The following is a 21,222-nucleotide window of genomic DNA, read 5'->3' as shown; positions in this document are numbered from 1 at the left end:
ATTCCACCTAATTTTTCACTACCTTGCGGATCTTTAATCTACTCTTGTTAAAAAACTACAACTTCTAGACTCTTCAAACCTGCACTGGATTATTCTGCTCTAATAGCAGAATATGTAAAACCATGTTTGTGATTTGTGAAACCTTTTTCTGACTTCTGAAACTTCAATGAAATGTTGATTTCACCACTTTATCTGGATCTTGGTCACACCAGAACTGCTCCAGTTCCAAAACTTTAACATCTAGAAATAGAAACTTCAAACCTGGACTGTATTATTCTGCTCTAATAGCAGAATATTTAAAACCATGTTTGGGATTTGTGAAATTTTTTTCTGATTTGTGAAACTTCAATAAAGGGCACTTTTAATCAATTTTTTGCATTTAGATAATATTAGAACTGCTCTAATTCCAGAACCACAACACCTAGAGACTTAAAATCTGGACTAGATTATTCTCAACTAGTAGCAGAATATTTATAGCCATGATTGGGATTTGTTTGAAGTGTCTAGGTGTTGTAGATTTTTAACTAGAGTAGATCAAGTAGGTAGTGAAAAATTAGGTTCTTTAGCCATTTCCCGAATCGGAAGCTTGAATCGGAAACCAACTTCAGCTTCGTCCAAGCAGCAGTGCCTAACATACAGTTAGTTCTCTTAATGTATGAGAAATGTATGGTTGTCATAAAATTAAATAATCCCAAATACATCATTTAATCAAACCCTCTCATAAATGATGGTGCCGTCGGCTGTAGGAATTTGCCCTACAATTGGTGGATCACCAGTTTGATCTCTGGTTTACCTTTGAGATTTCAGTTTAATATATGAAATACATTAGAAATTTAATTAAAAAACAAAAGAAAACAAAATACCACACCAGCATTTTATTCTTTATAAATGAATTTGGCAGTCTGGTTTATGGTTTTACATCATAGATATAAACATCAGCAGAATTTTAAATTTTGGCTGATTAATACCGTTAATTTTAGGGTAATTAGCTGCTGGCAATATTACAATATTTTTCTAAATTTTACAGTTAGATTTTTACAATAGATTTATGTGTTTTCTACATTTCATGACTGTCAAAATCACTTGAAATATATGTTTGAGTTACTGTAATTCCATGTATTTTCCTATGGTAATGAAGTTCTTTATATTACAGTCAGACATTGTTGGTATTTTACCATTTTTACTGTCAATTTACTGACCTTTTTTATAGTGTGAGACATTTAAAATGGACATTAAAAAATAATGAATCTGAACATATAAGAAGTCTTTCAATCTTATTTTGCTGTACCCACTGTAAAGCCATCATCAGTATTGCTAACATTTCCATTGTATGCACAGCTAAATGGTCAGATGTTCTTTGCTTCATAAATATATCTAATTCAGGAAAGCAAATCCTGTTTTTGCCAAAACTAAATAATTTGATCTATCTATCTATCTATCTATCTATCTATCTATCTATCTATCTATCTATCTATCTATCTATCTATCTATCTATCTATCTAGTTACATAATTTTGATTCATCGATTAGGATTTTCATTCTCAACACTATCTATTTGTGTGTGTGTGTATATATGTATATATATATATATATATATATATATATATATATATATATATATATATATATATATATGTATGTATGTATGTATGTATATTGTCGAGAAAAGTCGAGCTCAGCCCACTTCCCTATGCTGGAGATTTTAGTTTAATAATAACAATAAATAAAGTTATCTTTAAAACTAATTACACAGGTGACATCAAGACCCAACAGTAGAGTCAGACGGTAATAAAATTAATCTGGTTGTGTGTGTTGTTATTGTGTCCTGCTTTAATTCTACTTTTTTCTATTTAATCATAAAATCATAGTCTGACAGAAGGAGAGTTATGGAACAGGAAGAGCAGGTTTCCTGGAGAAAGAGGAAGTTTCCAGCCTGCAGTGATTAAAAATAGTTCAGATTGCTCATTTTGAGCACTAAAGGTTTAAGGAATAAAATCTAAACATTTTGAGTAATTGGATAAAACCCAGAGTAAAATACTTGAATTAATAATGATAACTTATAATTAAGCCAATAATTAATATTGGTTGATGTTGGTTTGATTATAAGAATATTTACACTTACTCTTATACTTATGGAAGTACTTAAAGGTGAAACAAGTAACTGTAACATGGTGTCAAATAATTAGAATAATGAATTATTCTTGGTTTCTTTTCAGAAATGTCTGTAATAACACATTATGATTATAAGAGTAACTAATAAGTAATGGTTATTATAATATTATAAGTGAATGCTAAATCAGAGAAACTAAAAGGTTATAAATGTGATTTTGACATTAAACTTGAAATGGTGTAAAATGTGTAACTGTAACTAAAGGTCACTGATGTTGTGTTAGAGGTAGATGGTAGGTGAAATGTCAGGAGAAAGAGGAACTGATGGGAGAGCGGAGGTGTCCAACGCCTTATTGCTAAACTTAAAACTTACCTAAGAAAAGGTTAGACACAAGAGGACTGTTGAGCAACTTGGGACATTAGAACAGACATCAGGTCATGTCCAAAGATGGTGATGGATATGAGATTATCGGTCCAAGTAGTCAGCCAATGAGACAGGCACAGCAACAAAGCTAGCCAATGCAAATGCACTAAAAGGGTGGATAAAACCTTTATAAGGTGAGTGCAAAAGAGGAGTCTTTGGTTGGATCCTTCAGGCAGCTTCGAGCCAAGATCGAGATGGACAAAGAACTCTGAAGCTGAAGAAGAGCCGGAGCCACAGAGCGAAGACTGTTCTGCACATGGGGACCAACCTGTTAGCCCCACAACATGTGGCTTCAAATTGCACTTCTCTCATCAGCTGGGTTCGGACCCCAAAGACCAAGGCAAAGATGAAGATAAAGACAAAGGCAAAGAGGAAGAACTGGTGTGTTCCTTCCATGAGACCAGCCCTTCTACATCTCGAAGGACCAGAAAGATCGTGAGACGAAGAAAAAGGAGCTACAGAGCTGCAAGACAAGAAGGAGAGGACCACTACGCACATGAGGAAGTCACCCTGAGGCCCGAGATCTACCGCTCTAAGTCAGTACTCTTCCTGTACTGGGAGCCTCCTGCTGCTGCAACACCTTTTTCATCATCAGGCCAGTTCTGGGGTTCAAGATGTCAAACTCCGTCCATCTCTCTCAAAGTTTTCCTTTTTTAGTTCACAGTGTCAGCATTAGGGAAAGATAGACCAGATTATTGATTTTACTTATTTGATTATTTCTGCTACTGATTTAAGCTGTACTGACCCTTGCAAAACTGCCTTACTAATAAAATAATTAGTATTAAGAAAACCTAAAAGATGTTGTGGACATTCAGTTAATGAGTCACCTTAAAGTTCTTTGATGGTTGTAAAATAGCTATGAAGTTTGATTCTGGGAGGAGAAGGTGGAAAATGTTTTATAGGTTGCTTTTAGCCAAAACTAAAACAACACCCTTGGGACTCACCCGAGTCACTAAAACCTACCTGGTTCAGTAACAAGTGCAAGTTGTAATAAGAGAAAGAGCGACCGTTAACAGGTGTGCTCTGTGAAACTAGCTGATTCCGGGCTACTCTATCTGGCTAGTTCACAGGGTGAAAACGGGTGGGACATCTGGATGGAGGTCGTCAGAAACCAGGCTAGTCTTTCTCGCACCCAGCTTAAACAGAGTTTACTTCAGTTCTGGGTAGGGTAAATCTCGGCAGATTTAGGAAACTCAATTCACCCGTTAGACGGAGAGCTGGGAGCAACATCTCCCTCCTCTGAGAAGGGGAAGTAGAGAGAGAGAAGGGGGGGGGGGTGTTGTGCAACAACAATATATATATATCTGCATAGGCCTGAACCCCCTCAGCCAAATCATCAACAAGACTGGCTACGGATACCGACTCTAGAATGGGGCCACCGTCAGTCACCACCTCTACATGGATGACATCAAGCTGTACGCCAAGAGCGAGCGAGACATCGACTCACTGATCCACACCACCAGGATCTACAGCACTGACATTGGGATGTCATTCGGACTAGAGAAGTGTGGTTGGATGGTTACAAAGAGAGGGAAGGTTGTCCAGACAGAAGAGGTCTCACTCCCAGAAGGAACAATAGAACCATATTTTTCTTCAGGATGTAGAGCTAATTAGGTGACATAAACAACACCTTTATACATTATAAATAACATCTATATATCTCAATAACTTATAGGAGGAAGAAAAGAAATAAGACATGAAAAAGAACATTATCAACAACAATAAAAATACAATATAAAATGTATACATAAGAAATTTAATTGAGCAAAAGTCAATAATGAACAAATTAATTAGGTTCACAGACGAATAACCAGGATTGTTAAACAAGCAATAATCTACATTTTTGTTTTGTTGGTAGAGTCCTATATATAGGAAAAAATATGATTAAACTATTTAGTCTTCCAAGGTGGACATTTTTCTTTGACTCTAAAACAATAAAATACAACTAATTAATAGAATCATAATACCAACAATTTGTGCATCAAGTAAACACTTAGCATGCTACAGGTAAATGTTATCATTTAATTTGGCTAAGAATAATTATTGCACTGTCAATGAATGACTTCTAATAGATGTTCTATATTTACCAGAGGAACACAGTAACGCCTTCACAAACTGATGGAATAAAAGGATGGATGCTCTAAACAGTTTAGACAGAGTTGTTTTTGGTTTCACCACTATTTACCTTCTATTTTTCCTGCTCTTCAAAATATTCTTAAAAGATTGTCTGTTAGTCTGCAGCTCATGTGACCAAACCACCGAGGAGATGAAAAGCTAAAGCTCTCAACAGTTAAAATTTGAGATGAGTTAAAACTTAAGTTAAATTTTTAAGTTTTAACATTTTAACTCATTGTTAAAATGCTAACATTACTTAACTAGAGGTAATGTTAGCTAATGTTACCTCTAACTAACTAGAAGTTTTGCATGAGTTGCACTTGTTAGGTAACCCCAAGATCACTGGGTCTTCTTAAAAGATAGACTGACGTTTCTTAAAAATGTAGCCAGTGCTTTCAGTAAAATTGAGCTGACTGTCCAGGAATGATCCAAGGTATTTAAAACTTGCCGTAGTTTCAACAGGTTGGCCATGGAGTGAAACTGGAACCACTTTCAGGTTTTGTTTATGTCATTTAATTTGGTCTGCTTCCTTAAGAAAATTAAAAGGTATGATGTTTTGTGAGGGACTTTATCTTTTGAGGTTCTAGTTATGCGAGAATGAATAATAAATAATAAAAACGTTGGTATTCTGATTTAGTAATGTACTGTTAGTTGTGCTACCATCCCCACTCCACTAGAGGCCTGAAAAGATGTGAAAAAGGAGCAGATTTAGAAGTACACAGAAAGCAACGGAATTTGTTAAAAGCTGTGAGCTGCACTGAAGTAAATAAAAGAGAGAAGTTCAAATACATGCTGAGAGAGAAACTCCTTCCTAAAGATAAAACTATATCACAAATTAAAAAAGAAAATTTAAGCGGGAGACCGCGGATAATATAGGAAATAGCGCCCCCTTCATTCCGGAGTGCAATGGTCCCATTTCCAAATAAGGTAAGAGACTGACAGTGGTCCCGCCCCCCCTTTCTGTTTGCTGCAGTGAGGTCCTTCTCGGTCACTTTGCTGCATTTTCCAACCGTGAGACCGCATTCCCGGTGCAGTCCTGAAAAGTGATGCTCCGATTGTTAAGTTGATGACAGAAAACTGCTGGCAACACTGAGTATCAAGGCAAATAAACCAGCTCAGCAAGTTTACACAGCAAGTTTTGGTCTCATGTCCTCCTTCCTGTATCCTGACCGATACACCATCTTGTTTGCTGCAAATACCTAAGAACCTAACCTAATTTAACATTTAGGGTCTGGTTCGCAGAGTATGAAGTAAATGTTTTTCCCAATTATTCAATAAAAAAAAAATGAAAAAAATTGATCATACAATATCAAAATCAAAGCTTTTGGAATTGTAATGATTCCTTTTTTAAAAACAAAAAGTTTTGTTTAAAAAAACGTATTTTTAAATTAAATAACTCATTTTTGTCTCGTGAACTTAAAGGTTATTTGCCAAACAAACTTTTATTTGCACACATCAGAAATCTTTTGTTGTGATTTTAGGCCCTGCCCATGACATCATGTGAGAATCACAAGCAAAACTTTGAGTCACAAACAAAAACTTAGAATAGCAAGAAAAGATTTATGACAAGAGCAAATAAGTTTGTTTTCCAAATAATTTTTTTACTTCATGAGACAAAATTGTGTGATTTTAATTTAAAAAAGATTTTTTAAGCTAAACTCAGTAGGCTTTTCTCATGGTGACATGCATCAACAATTCAATATTTGTTTTTTTCTTTTTTCTGCAGTTCCATATTAAAGTTTGATGCAGCTCTGATTTCCTGAATGGACCATCTTCATCTCCACTGCAGGTGTAGCAAACAGGCAGCTCTTTTTTATAGATTACAGTCCACTAAAAGGTTGCATTGTGCCCTTGTTTATATTTTTAATAGTGTAATTCTGTAAAGACAAAATATGTCTGGTGGTCCAGCTCTGATTTACAATTTCTTGCTAAATTGTGGGTTTGAATATTGCAATACTTTCCTATAACAAAATAGACCTGCAGAAAGAAATTACTAATAAAATATCTTACATATGGATAGTGGTATGGTATATATAGAGATTTTCCTTAGCTTTGATTGTATATCTCACAATTCTGTAATTTATCATTGTTTATTAAACTCTGAAAGCTGTGTGGCTTTGTTCATATTCTGTAATAGAAGGAGGTTAGATGGGCCCTTTTTTTTGAGCACCTGCCCTTTTGTGGTCTCTCCCCTGCCCCAGTTCAGTACAGGGAGCTGGTTATATAAATATTTATAAATGAATAAATAAATAACATTGGAAATAAATGTGTTTATTAAACAATTTACATCTTTAATATCTTATTAATTAAACGTTGAAACCCATATTTAAAACTTGTGTTAAACTGTTCCAAGGTGTATTTTGAGTTATATAAATCCTTTACTGTCCTTTACAGAGTTTTGGAAGAGCATAAATCTATTTTATCAGAAACAAAATTTAGTGAGCGGGACTAATACAACTTACATCCAAAGTGATTGGTCCACATTTGAGTTGGCGTTCATGTCAACCAATTGGATTTTGCAACCTACGTGTTGAGTAAAAGTGAAAATGTACAGTATGTCTTATGGAAGACTGTAGCAAATGTAAAATAATTGAATACATTGTCATTCTGTGTCAGTTTTACAATCACATGTAAAAGTTTATTGAAAATCATTTTTATTGGAAAGTGGCACTTTTGGTCCTTGCTTCATGTGATTAAACTCTGACAGGTTTCATTTTGTGGTCCCAAAAGGAAAGTTTTTCTCACAGCCCGGTCCTTATTCATAATGCTAAAACTATGACATCTTATATTGAAACTGAAAATAAATACTGGCTCTGAAAACTATAATTGTGGCTGAAAATTAACATTAACTTATTAATGTAATACATGTGTATTTAAAGTTCTGAAAGTCAAACAAAAACTGATAGTGAAAGATTAATTGAAATTCTTAACATATACATTAAAACAAAACAAAAAAATCAACCAGGTTTTCACACTGATTCTTTTATTTCAGTTTTTTTTTTCAGTTTCAAATCTGAAGCTATGTCCAAATTCAGGGGCTGCATCTTTCGAAGGACCCGGTCTGTATAGGATGAGTGCTTTGGAAGCCTAAAAACACAAAGGTTAAAACACTGATATATATGCAGTATATATCACCAATACAATATATGTTAAAGGCTGTGAATTCAGATGGGTTTGTCCTTCACCAGCTGTTCCTGCCATAGACATAAATAAAATTCATGTCTAGGTTTCCTTCCCCCACCTCAGCGCAACTTATGTTTCCTAACAATCATGACAATTTTTTAACTCTAGTTCTACCGTCACTGCAGTCATGTTATATCTCAGGCTGAGAGATAATCATATCTCCATCCATTATCCAACACGCTTATTCCAGGTGGGATTGGGAGGGGCGCTGGTGTCCAGCAGTCAATGGGCAAGAGTAAGGGGTCACCCTGGACAGGTCGCAGGAGACATAGTCGTGTTCAGGTAAAATGAGTAAGCTTTTTGCAACTATGATTAGCTAGTTACTTTATGGGTAATAAAATTACCAACAATTACACGTAGCCTAAACTTATGAAAACCTTATTTTCACACTCATAACAAATGTACATGTTCATAAAGTCATTTAAACTAAACAACTTTTAAATGGAAGAAAGTAGAACATTTTCTTTTCAGGGTATTAATATGCTCTGACCACGTAAGAATAATGAAAATCATACCTTAAAACTAGAATTCTTTTTGTTCTCCTTTCTCCCCTTAACCAGACCAAACTCTTATACTGCAGGAATAACCTGAGTGAGTTAAATAATTTGTTGCCAACCAGAAGACAGTAACTATTAGGAAGTATGTCCCTATTTCAGAAGTAATAGCAGTCCGCTTTCATCTGGAACTGCCTTAGTTTGCTTAAAGTATGGTAATGCGTTTTAGAAATCATCCCCAACTAAAATGGAGCAAATATTTTAACCACTTTAAATTGATCCATAAAAAACTCAAAATCCCTGAAAGCTCTGAAAAAATGGCAGTAAAGAAAGAAATGAAAAATCTGAAATACACTCACCAAAGACAATGATTTTATTTTCTCAATAAATAGCAGTTGTAATATTTAACAGAACTTAATATTTTTAGAGCAAGCTAAAAAAACTTACTTCACATTGTTGTAATAACCCATCTAATTGCATGTTGCAGACCTTTTATGAGCATACATGTTTATACCAAACGATGGAGAACTATTTTTTCTTTTTACTATTTGTAGTTGCAGATTAACAAGTAGGATATACAGACTAATTAACTAACACAAACACAAATTTGACCAAAAAAAGTGTTACACTTTGGAACAGATCAAGTCATTTGATTCTGTGTAGTTTATATCAAAGTTTGTCTTGGTTTTCTTTTTAGACACCTTTTCTTGCCTGACATCAGATCCTAGATGGCGCTCTTTGCTGTGGATGACCTGAATATATTGATCAGTACTGCTGTTTTGTTGGTCACTGCTGGAGGCTATGGAGGCCGAGTCAGATTCAGTTAGATGAGTTTCAAGCTGACCCCTTAACTTGGGCTTCAATTGAGACCCCATGTGCCTGGTTCTGGTGGGGGACTGATACTGTCTCCTCGGAGAATGGACAGGATGCCTTTGTGTGTGAAAAGATACTTTTTCTTTCATACTGGCCTGAGACGGAGACGGTAAGTTGAAATCTCCCCAGTCAATTCCTTCTTTACCAGCTTCCTCTTCATCATCTTCTTGCATCTCATTCCTTGCTCTTTGACTTTCTCTAAAACTATCTAACCTTTCACCAATGTAGAAGTGCGCTTGTTGGTGGTGGTCAGGCAATGAACAAGGTCGAAGGCTTTTGCCTAAAGAAGTCCTTTTTCTGTCTTTTCCAGTTTCTTCCTCCTCTTTCCTGAGCTGCTGTGATGTGTGGGAGCGAGGGGGATGTTGGTGATTGGTGCGAGGTGTGTAGTGTTTTATGTTGCGTGGGTATAGCTCTAGGATCTCTGTGGGCTCCTCCATGAGATAGTGCCTTGGGATTCGTGTGGCTGAGCACAGTAGCTTCTTACGGGGCCTGTGCTCATTGACAATCACATAGCGGGTAGTGGGACCACGGCGCCCCCCATAATTTTGTGCAGCAATGATTCCAGCAGCCTCAACAGGGTGTAGAGAACGGATGGTTTTCCTGTACAAGGGGTCGGTGTGGATTGCATTAGAAAGGCTAGATGGTGGATTATATGCCATGTGGTGGCAAGACTTGGATCTGCAGGAACCACTTCGGCCACCAATGAAATGTCGAGGTCTACTATGAGGGAAAGGGGGAGAAACAACATTAATCAGCTTGTACAGTAATCATGTTCTATTTATTTACACTTTCCCAAGTTGCAAGAGCAGACAGTGAGCCAACTGCATGCCAGAATGTGTGTGATATATATCTGTTCACAAAGATATATGCACTCTCATCAGTCTCACTATGCACTCAATCCAAACTTCTGAAAGCGTAACTGCTGTCAGCATATACATAGTGAGTCTTTACAGCAGTGGTTCTTAACCTTTTTTGAGGTACCGAACCCACCAGTTTCATATGCGCATTCACTGAACCCTTCTGTAGTGATAAATAAAATATGACCCCCCCGAAAATTCAAGACAGAGGGGTGACCCAACTAGAGTCTAGTTGGGTCACCCCAAGATCACTAAGTCTTCTTAAAAGGTAGAGTCTCTGAGAACAGTTCTTCAAAATATAGTCAGTGTTTTCAGCAAAGTTGAGCTGACTGTCCAGGAACAACCCAAGGTATTTAAAATTTGCCACAGTTTTAACAGGTTGGCCATCGAGAGAAACTGGAACCACTTTAAGGTTTTGTTTAGATCATTTAATTAGCTCTACATTCTTAAGAGAATGAAAAATTTATAATAAATAATAAAGACTTTGCGGTATTCTGATTTAGTAATGTAATTATATTTGTTGTGTTACCACCCCCACGCCACTAGAGGCAGTAGAAGGCCCGAAAAGGAAAAGGTGTTATAATAAATTAAACCCTGTTATAATAAATAATAAAGACTTTGCGGTATTCTGATTTAGTAATAATAATAATAATAATAATAATGCATTTTATTTGTAGGTGCCTTTCTGGACACCCAAGGTCACCTTGACATAAAAGCAAGCAGATTATAAAATACATACCGGTAATAAAAAAACACACACAAACAAGATTTATAAGACAGTACAAAGATAATTAAAGGCTGTATGCTACTTTAAACAAATGGGTTTTGAGTTTGGACTTAAAATATTGCAAAGACTCGATGTTAGGGAGATCAGGTGGGAGTGAGTTCCAGAGTTTGGGAGCAGAGCGACTGAATGCTCTGCTTCCCATAGTGACAAGACGAGCAGGGGGAACGGTGAGATGGATAGAAGAAGAGGATCTGAGGGGACGGGTGGGTGTGGCAATGTGAAGGAGGTCCGAGAGATATGAAGGTGTGAGGTTGTGAACTACTTTAAAAGTTAGAAGAAGTATTTTATAGTTGATGCGATATGTGATTGGAAGCCAATGGAGCTGTTGTAAAATAGGTGTGATGTGATGAATTAAGGGGGTCTGTGTAATAATACGAGCAGCTGAATTTTGAACCAATTGTAGTTTATGCAGAGTTTTCAGTGGCAGACCAAAAAGTAGAGAATTACAATAGTCTAAACGAGATGTGACCAAACTGTGGACCAGAACAGCAGTGGAGTGCAGAGTGAGAGAAGGACGGAGACGGCGAATATTTCGGAGATGAAAATAAGCTGACCGAGTGAAATTATTGACATGAGAGGCAAAAGAGAGGGTGCTATCGAGGATGATACCCAGAGTCTTAACCTGAGGGGAGGGAAAAATGGAGGAGTTATCAACTGAAATGGAGAAATTATCAAGTTTACTTAGTATTGAATTTGTACCAATTAAGAGAAGTTCAGTTTTACTGGAAGTTAATTTAAGGAAGTTAAGAATAAACCGTTGTTTTATTTCAAGAAGACAATCAGTGAGGGAGGAAAATGGAAGCATGGAACTAGGTTCGGTTGAAACATAGAGTTGGGTGTCATCTGCATAGCAGTGAAACTGGATGTTATGTTTGCGAAAAATATTACCAAGGGGGAGGAGGTAAATGATAAACAACAAGGGTCCCAGGACAGAGCCCTGGGGAACACCGAACACCTGGGGAACAGTAATGTAATTAACAGTAATGTAATTATATTAGTTGTGTTACCACCCCACGCCACTAGAGGCAGCAACCCCGAAAAGATGCGACTAAGGAGCAGATTTAGAAGTACACCGAAAGCTACAGAATTTGGTAAAAACTGTGAGCTTTGTTGAAGTAATTAAAGACACAAGTTCAAATCCATGCTGAGAGTGAAACTCCTTCAATCAGTGCTCCTCCGCAGCTCTGATTGGCTCAGCAATGTAACGTGATCCTCTGCAGCAAGTGATGGCAAAGCGGGGCGTCATCACGACTTTACATAAGTGTGTCTTTACCTCCGCGGCAGAGGCTCCACCAAACCCCTGAGACCGACTCATTGAACCCTTGGGGTTCAATCGAACCCAGGTTAAGAACCACTGCGTTAGGGTGTTTTCACACCTGATAGCCCAGTAGACTTGATTAAATTGAACCAAAATTGCAACTTTTGTTTAATTTTTAGCTGCTGTGGTTCGCATTCACACTGCACTATCAAATGACCCAAACTAAATGAAAACCCTGTTCCTCCTGTCGCCTGTGGTGGTGCTGCACCAAGAACTGCTGAAGGAATCGACTCAAAACCTCTGAAGAAGACCAGCGCAACTTTCTTTTTCATAAAAAGAAAACAAAAATGGAATGGTGTCAGATTTTAGCGGTTGTAGGATTTACTAGTTTGGACATCGTCTATTAGCTGCTAAAGCTAGTGACACTCCTGCAGGCACCTTTACTGACATGGTGAGTCATGTCCACAAAACCGAACTGTTCCAATGTAGATTGAGCAAGAATCTGTCATAAAAATTATCGTAGCGTCCTTATGTTTCAAACAAACAAGGAAATTAGCCCAGTTTTTGTCATTTATTAAAGGTTTAAAAATTATAGCAGCTGCAGTACGCCACATCAAAGGGAAAACAAGGTGATAAACAGCTTTAAATTTATATTCTGCGTTTCCTCGCTCTCTGTGATGGCACGCAGACCCATTGCCATGGTAACTGACCTCTGATCCGTTTGCATTCTCACTGCCTTCCGACCACATCAGAGTTCTCTTCAACTGGACCGAGACCTAGGTTTGTAGGCACTTCAGAGTTCGCTTTGTTTAGTCTATTTTGGAATTCAAATTTGCATTCACACTCCCCAAATGAATCTGACTCTCTAGACCAGAGGTTCCCAAACTGTGGGGCGCGGCCCTAGGGGGGGCGCCGTGCCATTGTAGGGGGGCACAGGAAGCCGTCTGGATGAAAAAAAAAAAAAACATGAACGCTGTATGCGCTGGGTTTTTACCTTAGAATGGTCAACTCTCTGTTTCTATCAATTTGATACAGTAGAGGCTTCCGCACTTCCCATTTCTGTGTCCTCTGTCACTTTTATCAGCAGTTAAAACTGTTTAATCTGTTGTTAACATGTTGTAACCTGTTTTTCCGAGCCGCCTTTCAACGCAACATGATGCTCGCTGGGTTTCCACCTGTGCAGCAGTGAAGGAGACCTGCTGCTGCTGGGCGGAGCTACGTAGGTTTGTGTTAGAATCACGGCAGCAAACCAGCAAAACACAAAGAACTTTTCACAGTTTTTCCTCCAAACTAACCGACTGTTGAGTAAAGCTGTTGGATGCAGGTAATGTTAGCTAAAAGATGACTAGCTAATATCAATACAGCACCTTAAGCTTGTTAACAAGTAACTTGTAGGGTACTGATGTTGTTGTCTATGTTCAGCTACCCCCCCGCCCCCCTTGTTCGTCTGGAACCGGGGCTGAGTATAACAGGGAGTCTATTTATAAGCCATGTGGGGTGGGGGTGGGGGTGGGGGTTGTGGGGCAGAAATAGTTTGGAAACCACTGGCCTAGACAAACGAATTAGAGTCTGATTAAAGTGGACTAAACAGGGCTGGTGTGAATGCACCCTTAGAGTTTTGTTACGAGCAATGGTGCAGTATTCTCCGGAAAGACTGTTGGCATAAAGGGATCACAAAAACTGCGCTACAGGCAAACCTGTTGTGCAAAAACACCTTCCAAATAGAATATTTTAAGTGAAAGGTGCACTCTTAGAAATGGCTGTAAATTTACGGTGGAATTCCAGCAGTAACATACTGTTATTCCAAAATACGGTAGGATCTTGTCAATTTGATGTCTTCTTCTGTTGTCACAATCAAGACTGATGACTGGCAGTAAACTACCGTAAAATAATTGTACAATATAGTTTTTTCCCCAGGAAAGACATTTTACTTGCATTTGCATCTTAGAGAACCAGCATTTAAAGACAATATTAAACGGAAAGAAAAAAAAATACTTTCCATAATAAATCTTTTAGGGCACATGTGTCAAACTCAAGGCCCGCGGGCCACATGTGGCCCGCCATGTCATTTTATGTGGCCCCCCCAGCGTTTTATAGGTCCATGATTGACTTAAAATAGGTTTTGAGCACGAATTGATGACAAACTACATCTCCCATAATGCATTCCGATTGTTACCAGCCAACATTACGGCTTCTCGCCACTAGAGAGCAGCAGAGTCACCTTAAGCTGCTTATTGATTTTACCAGCGAATAAAACTGAGACATCGACAAGCTAACATCAAAACGTCCAAGAAAAGAAAAATTGATCTACAAGTAAGACTGTGAATGAAGATGTGTGAGCTGGTGTCAGGGCGGCAGGTCGCGCTAGACTTTTTTTGTTATCCGTTATCTTGACCGACAACATAAAAAAAAAAAAAAATTGGCCCTGTACTATTTTTATCCGTGAAATTATAATCATATTAACATCGGCTATTTAGCCGCATTTTATGCGGTTTAGTGAATATTCACCGTGAATCCTGATCTCATCACAAATTAAGCAGATAAATGCATCTACATTTTTCTCCGTAGTGACAAAAAAACCTCTGACTGAGGCCCCAATAACTTTTAATAAATTAAATTAAGCGACTTCACTTAAATTAGCATCACTTCACCCGCTGGGGTCTGAACGCACTTCCTCCTGGTTCCCATCTGCAGAAAAATCTACGCTAATTCACCAGTCAGTTGGATCTGTCTGATCCAAACAGATCAACTGAACTCTGAGTGTTTTACCCTGCGGGGTCCGGTGTGCGCTTTAAGGATTTTTTTTTTTTTTCGCTTCTCCGAAACGGACAGATGTCACGTCTGCAGCTCCTCCAGAGCGGCTCTCCTGGGTAACGTGCAACAAGGCTCCATTTGTTAAATCCGCTGGATGAGTTTCTCCCAGCGGTTTTTAATTCTTCGCAGTGGCGTAACGTAACTGCCTCCGCAGTGGTTGAGCAGCGGACTGCGCATGTTACAATCTAATTAACTTTTGCATCGTCATTTATTTCCTCAAGATAAACTGCCGGCTCCTCAAATGGATTAACACAAAGTTGCATTCTCTTTAGTTTTCTCTGGTCTGTAATGGAGACTTGAATTTAACGCGCCATTTCAAACAAAGGTTTTGAATGCGCTTCCTAACCAGAAGCTCCAAAGAGTTGTTTAACAATATGAGGTGTTCAATTTATTTTTAACATTGTATTTTCATACATTTTATGCTAGGGGTGCCCAAGTCTAGTTTTCCAGAGCTACCATCTGCAAGATGCGTTCCTTCTCTAACACACCTGGATCATTTACTCATTATAAGGCTCTACAGAACTGAGTTGCTGCTAATGAGGGAAGTCAACCTTTTGCCTGGGGTGTGTTTTAGCCATGGGCGTAGGTTTGGGTAGGGACGGTAGGGACATGTCCCGACCAATATTCACGGGATATGAAAAAGTCCCGACCAATTTTTGCCATATTGGCTCAAAGAACGTGGATCTACGATCTTTGATTAGCAGCAACAGGCGGTGCGCGGAACGGAAGCTCCGAGACCGTGTTGGAACGGTGCTGTCGGGGGGTGGGGGGGGAGGGGGAGTCAGTTGAATCGTCGGACCTTCTTTGATTAGCTGCAAAAGGCGGCGGCTAGCTGGGCACACGCGTCTCCTTCTGAGTCTCCGAGACCATGTCGCCACCAAAAAAGAAAAGGACAGACATTAGAAGTTATTTCGCTATGTCGGCTGTAAGTACAGTGAGTGGACCCATAAGTTAGATATCTATCACGCAATGCATTTGTTGTAAAGTCCGGTGTTTAGTAAGGTCAGCACTGAATGTGAGGTAGAATAGGTCTGTTAATGATGTAATATTTTTTCACATAGGATGCTCAGACAGCAGAGCAAGGGGCAGAGCAGAACGATGGAGAGGTGGCTGGAGCTTCAGGGCTCCAGGTGAGGTGTTAGTTCTCAGATATGAAATATACTGTGAAATTATCTCAGTAAATATGGCATTTGAAGTGTTAGTCTTAAATTAAGTTAAGCTAGTGTGAATACAAACCAGGTTACGCTTTGTTTGCTCTATAGGAGGCAGTCAGTGTGAGTGCCAGTGACCAGGGAGTATCCAGAGGATATTTCTTTTGATCTTACTTGTAACGTTTGCTGAATTTTGTAAAGGAAAAAGTAAAGTGTTCTTGAACTGATCTGCTGAGTATGACTGTATCTGGTTGATGTATGATATGGTTATGGTTGGGGGGAGGGGTTATTAAGCCAATGTGGTTTCCCCCCCCTTCTCAAAAATGTTCGGTGCTCTTGGGCATTTCACTGTGCTGCCGGGGGGGGGGGGGGTGTCAAGGTCCCCACCAAAACTTAGACCGAACCTACGCCCTTGGTTTTAGCAGGGATGCATCTAAAAGTTGCAGTCTAGAGGACTGCAGCTGGGCACTCCTGATTTGTACCGTCAATGTGGCCCTTTGAGGGTGGCCAATATGCTGAAGTGGCCCTCGGTGAAATTGAGTTTGACACCCCTGTTTTAGGGAATGAATCGAAATCTACAGAGCATAATCAAAAATGTTAGAATACCAGTGCTGGTGTTGTTTGTTAAAAATACAATGTTAATTAAACACTTGTTGAGTCAAATTCAAAGATAGGTTTGTCAGTTTCCCTAAAGAGATGGTGTTTGCTAAAGAGTTGCCCCCACAATCGCAACGTATCTGTGACGTCACGTGTTTGCCCGGGAGACAGCAGTATGGCGTCTTGTCTGGAGCTTATCAAGGTAAGTTCCCCAAAGCTATTAAAACTTTGGTCTTTATGTTGTCTTTTTAATGTTCTCTCTTTAATGCATTTATGTAATGTAATGGTGATGTATTGTCTGAATGTTTGTAACTCCCTGGCGGACATTATACCACAATATATGCTGCGTTTATACTGTTATGTATTCTGTATCTCAATAAAGATCTATTTAAAAAAAAAAGGTAAGTTCCATGTTAAAATCATCATGTGATTCTTGAGAATAGAGACAAAATGAGTTTTAATTTTCCCCTTTTTTTATTATTTCTCAACTTTACGTATGCAAATATGACAAATAATGTTTTGGAAATGTAAAGATGCTAAGGTGCAGGCTCCCAGTTGCAACATTTTTTTAAATTACATTTTTAATCGACCTGACCCAGGACTTTGTCATCAACATCTGACAAAAATAAATATAAAATGATTTTTAAAATACCCTATTAGTGATATTTTTACTCATTTTACAGACAAATGCTTCTCAAGAAACAAACAAAAAAAATTATTTAAAACAAAAAACAACAAAAAAGTCCATCTGACGGAGTTGACCCAGAACTGAAGGTGGTGACAAACTAGTGAGTAAAATGAAAAACTTGGTACATGTGAGCAATTTATGTAAAATACATTAAAATTAATTAATTGCACATTTAAGTGAGATTTGTCAACAATTTCACTGAAAGAGTCACAAAAACTCTGACGGAGTTGACGAAATGCCAAACTACCTCAATTTATATGATATTATTCTGAAGGAGGCCATATTGTAGCTCATCAGGTCCATGAAATCTTTACATTATACCAAACTTAAGCTTTTATTTCACAAAATTTCGTCACAGTTTTGAAAATTGTCACTTATGGAGCTGACACATCATGGTTGTGACAAGCAACTTAAGAATAAAACAGAAGAAAAAACTAAAGAATAACATAAGCTAACCAGAGCTAACTAGCCCTCCTAGCAAAGGAAAAGAAAGGAAGAGGTCATGGGGTCCTCAGAAGTTCTGGTGCCCCCAATAATGCCTAATTTTTATTTTTTATTTTATTTTTTTTACATTCTTTTCATGTCAGACGGTGTTGACAAAAACTAGGGACAAATGTCAACGGAGTTGGAAAATATCTACAAATTATTTTTAATTCAATTTATTGATACTTTTATAATTATTTATATACTTATTTGTCATAATGTATAATTTTTGTATTTCTTTAATTGTTTTAAACTATTGAGTTCTGCTCCTGGACGAGGGATTTTACAGGCATCATCCACCGACTACAATGTTTGAAATAAAAAAATATTCAGCAAACACCAGGAAAACATACATTGTTGTGCTCACATGACCCAGGTTAGTTTAGTCAGATATTTGAAAAAATTACATTTTGTGTATATTTTATTCAGATTTTGTGCTTTATCCATAGGATCTGTTTTGTCCCTATTCTCAAGAATCACCGATTTTTGATTTTGATTATTTTTAATGAATGCATTAACTTTCTGTTTGCGCAACAGTATCAACTTATGCTTGACGTAAGTTTATTTGTTTGAATATCGCGGTACGACTGTTCAGTACAGGGTGCTCAAGTCCAGTCCTTGAGAGCTGCTATCCTGCAACTTTCAGATGCTTCCCTGCTCCAATTAACACACCTGAGTCAAATGAAAAGCTGGTTAGCAGGTCCGTTCGGAGCTGATCCTGGTCTGTTGGAGTAAAGATGCATCGAAAAGTTGCAGGACCTCTCGAGGACTTGACGTGAGCACCCTTGGTTATTATTTTTGTTAGCAGCTAAAGCTAGCCAAGCAGGTGTAGCACGGGGTGTCGGTGGTTAAACAAACATTAAAACTGTCAGAAAGGCAGTTTGAGTTAACATTATTTAGCTGCGGAGTCGTTTTCTTGAAGTTTTCGGCTATAGACGGCATAATGGGGAGAGTGGCTGTGCTGGACCGGTGGTTTGATCTATGCGAGCAAAGCTAAGCCAAAATGTTTTTGTCTCTATCAATAATAATCATAAATAATGACATTGGCTGCCTCTTTTTTCTTCATTAGTACTTCATGTTGGTGACTGAAGCCTGTTATGATGACTTCAACACATTTCTTCTGACAGGTTGGTAGAAGAAATCCTCTCCAGAATGTTTCTATAATATGACTAATTTCTATAATGCCTAATGTCTGAGTTGTGTTCATGGTAATTATTTCTGACATTTTTATGCTTTATGTTGTAGGTGGTAAAAAATGCTCTCCAGGGTAAACCGGGTGGATAAAGTATGTTGTTGGGTCTGGTTAGTTTTGCTCACTTGTCTTTAAAATCTGTATTTATTATCCTAATGTGTCTCCTATTTATCCTGTTGTTTCTCCAGGCTGGGAAAACCAGGCATTCTTCTGTTGGTTCATGTGCTTCGTCCTACATCCAAAGGCCACAAGAAGAATCCAAAACGGCTCATGTCAAACTGTGGACCATGTTTTCAGATATGTGCAGGTATGTGGTTATTCTAATGATTCTGCTTTGTAGGAGCACTTTCTTATTGTCTTTGTTTGCTATCTGAATGTAGCTGTGCTGCTAAATATATTTAATAATTTTTATTTGTCTCCTTATCATTATGTCAAAGATGCAAGCTAGCTTTGAAACCTTCCTCATTGCCGTGCAACCAGGACAGCCCGTCCTGCATGTTGGTGAAAACAAGAGCAGTACCAGACACTTCACCATCAGTGATCACAAGGTAGCTTTTGATGAACTTTGAAAGCACACTTCTCATTCAACTTCTGTAAATTAATCCAGCCTACAGTTTTCAACATTGATGTGACTTGCACGACAATTGAGGAGTTTAAGATCCTTGCTTTTACTTTACCTGACAGAGTGGACACTATTTATTATGATGATCATGTAAATGCATACTGTATCAATAAGAGGATTTGTTTTATGTTCTTCCAATTAAGGACTTGGTTTATTACAGTCCCTGTGGCAAACAGTTTTCTGCATGGTCAGCATTGATGGGCCATATTGTCTTTGAGAGGGTCCAGCCAACATTCCAGACAGCACAGTGTTGTCCATCTTCATCTTCAGCCTCCAATGAGGCAGCCAAGACTGGTTCATTCAACGGTAAAACCATTCCTGTATTTTTTTTTTACAATGACATGGTTTTAAAGCAAGTTATGATTAACATTTGTCAAAAGTGGTGATGTTTTCTCTTTACGTAATTAAAAACAGCTTTATTTATATATTGTACCAGCTGTATTCAAAATGCCTCACTATTTGTATTCTCGGGAATTTTCCCATTTTTAATTTTGTTTTTTAGATTTTAGTCGCTTCATTGGGATTAACCCAGAAAGGGGCACAAAAGCCGGTCATGGGAAGATGGTATCCAAAAAGACAGGAAAGACCATTCAAAAGAAAAAGTGACGGTCAATGTTCAGGTTTCCACCTTCATCAAAAACATGATGGACTTTGAGTGGCATCTCATTCAGGTTAGTTGTTGTCCTTTTCTTTTATTTGAAATATTTGTTTCCATATTATTTAGGATCTAAATTATATTGTATTTTCTTTTTCCATGTTGGACAGTGCCTTCATCTGCATCTAATAAAGTAAGTGCCACGTGGACTCTTGAAAACCATTAATAGTTCACATTTTAAAACCCTGTTAGAATTCCACATTATTTCAGCCATGTTGAATTTTAGGTTTTGGAAGTAATTTTTCTTTGATTTGTTTAGTGATAACCAAAGCATGGATATTTCTTTAAGAACTGTTATGTTCATAATATTGTAGAAATTAATGAGTTAAACCCAGTTTATGTCACTGTAAACTGAATGTCTTCAATTTTTATTCCAGTGTTAGTGAAACTATATATTGACTTTGAAGGTCTATTTTTTTTTTACCAGTTCTCTGTGGAATGGTTTTGTGTTCATTTTGAATGTTTGAATATACTGGAAATATATGTGGTTTGGTGCCTTTAAATAAAAATTCTGTTCTGACAGTTACTTATCACATCCTCTTCTGTGTTATGTGAAGTTCTGATTATGCAGTTTAGAACCGCATCAATTGTAGCACTTCTAAGAAGCTTACACTGGGTTAGGTATTAATGTTCTATCATAAAACTAAGACTGTACTCTACTAATATGTTTTTAGACTTAACTTTAATCAGTCAAACCGGAATATATTAAATATTTGAGTGAACCAAAATATTACATCTAGATGTTACCTGACTTAATAGCTGTGTTTAACTGTCATTTGGGAAAGCCCAAATGAGTCAGGTGTTCTAAACCTGGACCAGCTGGCAGCAGGAAAACGTCAGACAGATATTGCAATAAGGTGATGCACTGATGAACCGAGCAGAAATGTGAGATTTGTACATCTACATTCTCGCCTACAAACA

The 21,222-nt window shown here is 37.8% G+C and overlaps 1 protein-coding gene across 3 annotated transcripts in view; it reads right to left on the bottom strand.

Annotated features, from left to right (window-relative positions):
* Positions 1-8,736: 8,736 nt before the first annotated feature.
* Positions 8,737-21,222, bottom strand: part of tmc3 (transmembrane channel like 3) — a 123,810-nt gene continuing 111,324 nt past the window's right edge. For 2 of the 3 annotated variants that reach the window (XM_088004042.1, XM_088004043.1), the window contains exon 22: positions 8,737-9,914. In XM_088004042.1, the coding sequence (XP_087860168.1) occupies positions 8,948-9,914 (967 nt within the window). In that variant the 3' untranslated portion in view covers positions 8,737-8,947. Of the gene's footprint in view, positions 9,918-21,222 lie in introns of all 3 variants that reach the window. The other variant, XM_088004041.1, reaches the window with a different exon arrangement.

The sequence above is a fragment of the Poecilia mexicana genome, unplaced genomic scaffold, assembly GCF_051168715.1.
Source record: "Poecilia mexicana isolate PSO_F unplaced genomic scaffold, ASM5116871v1 scaffold_3, whole genome shotgun sequence".
NCBI lineage: Eukaryota > Metazoa > Chordata > Actinopteri > Cyprinodontiformes > Poeciliidae > Poecilia > Poecilia mexicana.
This window is presented reverse-complemented; position numbering and strand designations above follow the sequence as displayed.